We start from the raw sequence: 7,777 nt of genomic DNA, 5'->3' as shown, positions 1-7,777 counted from the left end.
CATGGAAGCGTTGATCAATTTTCTAACGAAGAAGACGAAAGCAACTGTAGAGATGTCGGTAGGATCAATGGATCAGTAATACTATTGGCACAAATAACTGATTATTCTCGAGAAAAAGCGTGACAAGATCGCAATGACGACTGAAGAGTACACGATCGGTCTAGAGAGATAGGATGCCTCGATCGCCCACGATCGACCAGGCCTAGGGCCTGACAAATACCGTGATCTTGAGGCCCTTGTCGCAGTCGTCCGCCTTGCCGGAGATGAAGTTGGTCTCACCGCGCCGCAGCGTGATCTGGTCGTTGCCGGAGCTGTACACCGTCGCGTTGGTGGGGTGCGTCGTGCAGGTCCCGAACCCGAAGTCGTCCACGACGATCACGTTGTGCGCCGCGGGGTCGTACTTGAACACTAGCACATCGCCTTCCCTGAAGTTCTTGAAGGGGTTGTTGGGCCACGATATGACGCCGAAGGTCCATCCATTCGAGTCACCGACGTTCCACACAGCGGCCGCCGCCAACTGGACGCCACCGTGCAGTAGCACGAGGGAGACCAGGACGAGCGCAAGGCCACCGTACTTCCCAGCCATTTTTCGCTGGTGCTTTCCCCCTGCGATCTCGAGCTAGCGGCTGAAACCGGTTCCCTGGGCAGAAGATGAGATGCTAGCGCTGTGTGCAGGCTGGTGATCTCCTTGTAGTACTAGGAGTAGTATTTATAGTTAGCCCCGAGATCTCCTTGCAATCGTTTCTGTGATAATGATTTTTTAACAGATTCTGTGATAATGAATTAAATTAATGCGATTCATTACAATGAATGTAAACGAAAAAATTATACGTTTGGATATGTCACTAAGACTATCCACAATGGGAGTATCATTTGTAGTATCATGCATTTCATGCATGCAAAATGCTGATGTGACAGTGCAATTAAAAATGAGAGAGAGGATATTAGTATCATAGGTAGATCGATACCGTATACTACCTCCGTTTCAAGGAATAAGGCGCCCTCGTTTTACGTGTTTTTTGTTTGACCAAGAATTACTTCAAATAAATAAACATTGTTTGTATGAAATTAGTATAATTGAAAAGTTCTTTTCGATAGAAATCTAACGATACTAATTACATATAATATAATCAAGATTTTGTTGCTCAATTTTTATGGTCAAAGTTCGTCTTGAAATACGCGTACGCCTTATTCCTTGAAACGGAGGTAGTATAACACATACTACTAGAAAAATTTAATATCAAGTAAATCTTGTACATATATTTGCATTGAGATTCTACAAATTAATTAATACTACCTCCGATTCAAGGAATAAGGCGCCCTCGTTTTACGTGTTTTTCGTTGACTAAGTATTACTTCAAATATATAAAGATTGTTTGTATAAAATTAATATCATTAGAAAGTGTTTTTCAATACGAATCCAATGATACTAATTACATATAATATAACAAAGATTTTGTTGCTCAATTTTAATGGTCAAAGTTCATCTTGGAATACGCGTGCGCCTTATTCCTTGGAACGGAGGTAGTATAAGAAGACTATGATAGTAGTATATGATACCATGCATGATGGAGATAGTAACATGTAGTAGTATCATACACATGATACTTCTATATGATATTATGCATTGTGACTAGTCTAATGGCTTCCTCTATACCCGAAAGATCTTGCTTGCTATATGCCATTAATTGGTTGCCATAGAAAAGAAACGTTTCTCAAGCAGGCTGGTGATCTCGTTAGCCTAGCTGCTAGTATCTTAGTAAGTATCATGCATAATGGTTCCATAAAAATGCTGATGTGGCTCCTAATTAAAGAGAAAAGTGAATATTAGAGTAACATAGGGGATATTGTATCATACTACGAGAAAAATAATATCAAATAAATCTTGTACACAAATTTGCAAAAACAATAAATCTATCTACTACTAATAAAAGCCCCGGAGGGGCTGATCTGGCTAATCTGGGACGTACGATCAGTTTATCCAACGCTCCACATCGTCTCCATGTTTGATGGAGCGGAACATCCATTCCCACGCACAGACTCTGTTTTTCAATCGGTACACCCCACCCACTAACAACTAACCCACGCACGCCATATCTAACAAAAAGAAGTCACTCACGCCAACCGTCCCGATCGCTAGCACCCAGCGCTCCCGCTCGCCAGCACGCAGCGCTCCCGCTCGCCACCGCTCGTGCTCGCCGCCGCAGGACTCCCGCTCGCCAGCACTCCTGCTCGCCGCCGCAACGCTCCCGCTCGCCAGCAACCACGATCGCCGCCGAAGCACTCCAGCGTGACAGCATACCCGTTCGCCAATCGCCGCCGGAGACACTCCCACATGCCGACCGCCGTCGGAACACTTCCAGGCGCCGTGGAGACAACATTCTACCGCACGCACCTGCAATTCCTTTAGGTCAAACAACTTGAAATCTCCCTCAATGTATGCATCTACAACTTCATTCTTCTTCAATAAATTTCCTAGCTTTGTATACCTGTTAAGCATGAATGCCATCTAGAGCCAGGAGAATCGGTTTTCACAACTGAATGCTCTCTTAACACTGCAGGCAAAATAATCAGAATGAGTTAGAAACTATGAAAGGGAATTCTATAAGACAACTCTTCTATATACTCCGTATATAATTGAGCAGATCAACTTCTGGTGTAATAGAATCGGTTTTCATAACTGAGTGCTCTCTTAGCACCGACATAACTCGGTATATATAATCGGTTTTCAGAACTAAGTGCTCTCGGTCAATATAGTCTTACTAAGAACTCAGATTCAGGAATCACCTTCAGTAGAACAGCTTCATTCGGGCTTAAACATATTAGTATTGAGTTGGCCGAGATTGTACCACATCGGATTACGATTTTCACCAAACTACCATGCGCCCATATGGATTTATAACTTTCTGAGAACCATTAACACTATCTGAACATGGATTACTATGTCAAAAAAACTCCAAACACATCTAGGCCATAAGCTTAGTACGAGGATACAAATGCTGACTGCCAAAAACATACATGCCTTCCAATCACAACTCATCCACATAGGCAAAATTTTAGAACAGGACATCCATCAAGAAATATATGCCAAACAAAGTAGTCCATCCTATGTGATGAAAAAGGCATCGTAGTTCAGAAAAATGCAGATTTCACATGGAGAGAAATAACAAACTTTAAATATCACAAGTTTTAGCATGCATTTTTCACATTGAATAATTCATACTGGTGTGTCCTACCCCCGCTACAATTTCTTACAAATATCATGAAAGCATTGTGTAATTTTGTTAACGCAAACCAGGAGTGCACGAACTGATTACCTCAGATCAAATATTACCGGCTGAAACCATAGAGGCCACATGGAATCTTTCTTATTTTCTACCCTGCAATGTATGGGAAAGACTCATTATGTCGGGTTCCAAGATAAGTAAAAGGAAAAAAAACTTCGAGCATATCATACCCTCCATGTTACAAAAAGGTAGCCTCAATCTTAATTCTTAAATGAAATGATACATAATAAAAAAATGAAATACAAAAGAGGGATGCCTTTTTAGATGAAAATGTAACGTTGTATTAGATCCAAAGCCTTTTAGATGAAAATTGGACAGCATGGTACAGAAGTGTGTTCCACGCCCAAAGCCATTCAGATAAGCAGTAGTTAAAAAAAATGGTTTTGCAATATATGTACATACTTTGTTTATCCTAATGCTTTGCTACAATTGCAGGATAGTGCAATCAGATATCCATATGTCATCATCCAACCACACTCCATTTCAGGATATAACCAACAAGCAAAGCCAGGGTAGGTCAAAAAAAGTGCAACGGTGAGCAGAAAATTATGGTGGTATACTCAAGTGTGCTCTATATGCAGATCCTAAAGAGGTCAATAGGCGGAGGGACAGAGAAAGGTATGCACAAAATGAAGACAAGATCTTAAAGCGCCGACGGAAATTACGGGAACTTAAAAAACAGTCAACGAGCACTGTCAATGACGAAAACATGTTCTGTCCTACGACAGGACATTACACAATCTGGAGCACCCAAATACAAACTGAAGGTCATGTGTCCTATACTTGCAACATATAGAACACAAGTTGTATATGTATGAAATACTGATTTTATAGTTGCAACGTATTGATAGGTATGGCTCCGCATCAACGCGATGCATCTCAAATATCTGTGCCACACATTTCACAAGCAACATGAGGTCTTTGCTTTGGTGTGTGCTGACGATGAGTCCGAGTGACTCGCATAGAAATGATGCATGCCACATGCAGTAATCGCAAGAGGAAATGCCACAAAACAGGATGATCCACCCAATTATCGGGTAAGCTAATACATGTCATTATGTCTTTTTGTTTTCGCAAACATATAGGTTCCATATTCTCCACGCTCATGTTTGAGGTGTCCATGTGTTGATTATATTCTAGGTTGCAGTAATGTTTCACTCGATCAACCTGGAGCATCTGGGTGACGATCTGGTATGTTCGCACCGGTTAACATTCTTACAAACAAATGTAACTACCAGTGAAGGCAAAAAGCAGCAGACTGGTCAAGGGTGGTATGCCCGGTTATCTGATGATAAAAATGCGGAGCACTTACAGAGGCTGCGCATAGCATGACAAGAAAAAAACATGCAACAAGGAAAGATGTCTCAAAGATCAGCTGCTTCTTTTCCGAGTTCACCAGGTACCCCATTCACCAACGTCCCCAACAGACTAACACATGGTAAATGAACCTCATGCGACATCACTCCTTGTAGATGTCAAATATGGCTTCATTGTGTTACTTCGGGCTTACACTTTCTACTTGATTAGGTGCTTCGGATCATCGGAAGTACATATGTCAGCATGACTAGGAATTTTCAAACGCCATGCAGAGAGTCAACTATGAAACACGTATCCACATCCGCAGAATTTAATGGACAACAGAGCTTCCTAGAGAAAAATGCATCTACTGATAAGAAACGTCAACACGATAGGGAAATGTACTCGCTAATGTCGGATGAACACCAGGAACGTTTGCGCAAGAACCGTGAGTACAAGAAATGCAGACACGGAAAAAGGACGTACCCAGTGCTGAGAGCTCCAGCAGTGTGCGGGGTCTGGGGAAGGTGTTAGTGGCAAGCCTTACCCTCACGAAGTGCAATGTGAGGAGACCGCGACTCGAAATGCAGACACGGAAGCGGACCAATTTTTTTACCCAAAAAACCACACCAGACATGCAAGCACAATCATCCAAACAACAGACCAATATAAGATGATATACTAATCGGTTGATCAAATCTCGCTTTTCAGGTAGCCTACAAATCTATATCTCGCGGCTGATGGAACAACAGACCAATATATCAACTTATCTCGATGAAGTTCAGTTTACATGATCAAGATAAGTTGAACCATATCTTGTAGCATCTGAAGCTATATAATGCAGCACCATATCTTGTAGCTTCGAAGCTATATCACTAATACTTTCAAATCAAGCAGTGTTTTACCGAACAATTGTGCAAGTGTGACATTTATTTAATTCCTAGCACTTGAACTATCTGCTCTTTTTTGGCAAAGTCTACAGCCATAGTCTAGGAGGCGTTGCTGAAACGTTATTTTCGCTTTAGTTCTTCCGTACTTCGAGAAATAATGATTTCCAGGGTGGAAATTGCTTATGCATTCTTTTCGGATCTATAAGGGAAGCTTCTTGCATTCTGTGTGGATGCTATGGTTTTAAGGTGACCAGTCAGTCAGGGGCCTAATCAGCAACTTATAAATTGTCTTGCTACCATAATGATTTAGGAATATTTTGGCGTGTTCTTATTTCCTTAATGATTTTTAAACCAAAACAACATTGTTTTACCACTCAACATGGCAGAATGTTGTTGTCCTCCTTATATTACTATGTGTTGGACAAGGACAATATGTGCAAGGCAGCGTACCATTACATAATTTTCTTTTTCTTAAGTGAAATCTCCTTCCAAATAAGTTTATCTTTGATTTTCCACAAAATATACTTTCAGATTTGTTAGTTAATCAAGTGCATTACTTTCATCCATCTCAAATCTCAACAATAGAGTCATGAGTGAAGTCCCAGTAGTCAATTTTCATAAACAAAAACTTGCCTCCAAGAATTGAAAAATCACGGCATCAGCTGGGACCAGCTTGTTTACAGATGCAGCAGGAAACTAACCTGTTTATAATTTGGAAAAGGCATACAAACTGAATAAAATCAACACGGGGAAATCAAACATTTGGTATTTCACGAGCGTGGAGATACGAGGGACTGACGAACCTTGTGGAGACGCGTGAGCGTTGGGAGACCCGAAACAGGGCATCCTCGCCCCGTCCCACGGGAGGACGACGGCGCCGTGCAGCCCTGTAAAGCACGTGCGCTGGCCGCGGCCGCGAATCTGGTGGAGACATCCGTCCGCTTCTAGCTCGGGGTTGTCTGGCCTGCCGCGAGCATGCCGAGCTTGGCGCCTCTTGCTCTCGATAGGATTAGGATCTCCAGTGCCTCCTCGGGATCTTTGGTGACCGGAATCTACGAATATGGCGCATCAGAGAACAAGTGTGTGCCGCCGGCGCGATGAAAAGGCAGCAGCAGTGGGGAGGAAGAGAAAGGGCTGGTCGTCGCCGGCTCGCGGCAGTAAGGGACGGCGGGGGAGGGGCGGGGGAAGCAGGGGAAGGGGAGGTCCTCGCGCGGGGGGGCGGGGAAGCGGAGGAGGGGCGGCTCTCGGCGCCAGCGGCGGGGTGTCATTGGAGCGCACAGTTGATAGCTTGACGCGGATAGAGTGGGATGATGAGGACTGGAGCGGTGTGTCCGATGCAGGCTTTTTTTTCTTTCCCGTAGGGCATAGCGATGTGTCCGATGAGGACTTCGACATCACCTATATCTGCTTCATTTTCTTCTCTATATACAGTAGTATACACTTCCCGACGGGCATTATTGTCGATTTCAAGCTTATAGAAATAGGCCAAAAGCAAAGATTTTTTCTGTTTCAGTTTGGACGAAATTAACGTTAGATATTCCTTTGGATCAGCAAGCGTTAAGATTATAATTAATATATTTTAAACATCATGTTTTCTTTTAAATTTTTAGATCTTCTAATATCCTTTTATAATTGTTTTATTTGATCGCAATGGAAAGGAAAGTGCATCATTAGAATTCCGTAAGATAGAAGGTCCACTCGGAAATAAATGATAAGAGTGTGAGCATTTGAGACTTCAAAGATGGCGAAGCAATATAGATCCCTCGGATTCTAACATATGTTGTGTGTGTAGATCCTACGTTGCAATTACATGCTTACACCGCTCGGCAATGGGACCTATTTAAACTAGATTTTGATGTGCGCCTTGGCGCACGACCCCGTAAAACTTATGCCAATGTTCATTTATATACATTTGTGAACATCGATAATAAGCAAGAACTAAATAAAGAGTGAATAATTATGCATTTTTTTAACAGGGAAGAATTATCAGTTGATGAAGAGGAGCTAGAGAAGAATTATCAGCTAACGAAGAGAGCAACATAACACAACATATCATGTATCTTGCAGTCTTGCATCCGTCCGTCGCTTTTCCTGGATAGTCCTCGACGCAGCCATGTGATGGTGGCCACTATTTTACCTCCTCAACCATGTGAGTACGTCTCGTACTTATGGTTGGGCTTCATCATCACCTCAAGGATGATTTTTTTTAGAATCTCAATAACCTGCATGATACAGGTGTGAATCTTATGAGAATGCCAGCACATATATGCGAATGAAATTTGAAAGAGAAGTCTACGGCAGCAC

General features: G+C 42.4%; 1 protein-coding gene across 1 annotated transcript; it reads right to left on the bottom strand.

Moving 5' to 3' along the window:
• Nucleotides 1-202: 202 nt before the first annotated feature.
• Nucleotides 203-586, bottom strand: LOC124677713 (basic blue protein-like). Its single transcript, XM_047213673.1, has one exon. The coding sequence runs from the start codon at nt 584-586 to the stop codon at nt 203-205; it is 384 nt and encodes a 127-aa protein (XP_047069629.1).
• Between the last annotated feature and the right edge of the window lie 7,191 nt (nt 587-7,777).

The sequence above is a fragment of the Lolium rigidum genome, chromosome 7 (genome assembly GCF_022539505.1).
Source record: "Lolium rigidum isolate FL_2022 chromosome 7, APGP_CSIRO_Lrig_0.1, whole genome shotgun sequence".
NCBI lineage: Eukaryota > Viridiplantae > Streptophyta > Magnoliopsida > Poales > Poaceae > Lolium > Lolium rigidum.
This window is presented reverse-complemented; position numbering and strand designations above follow the sequence as displayed.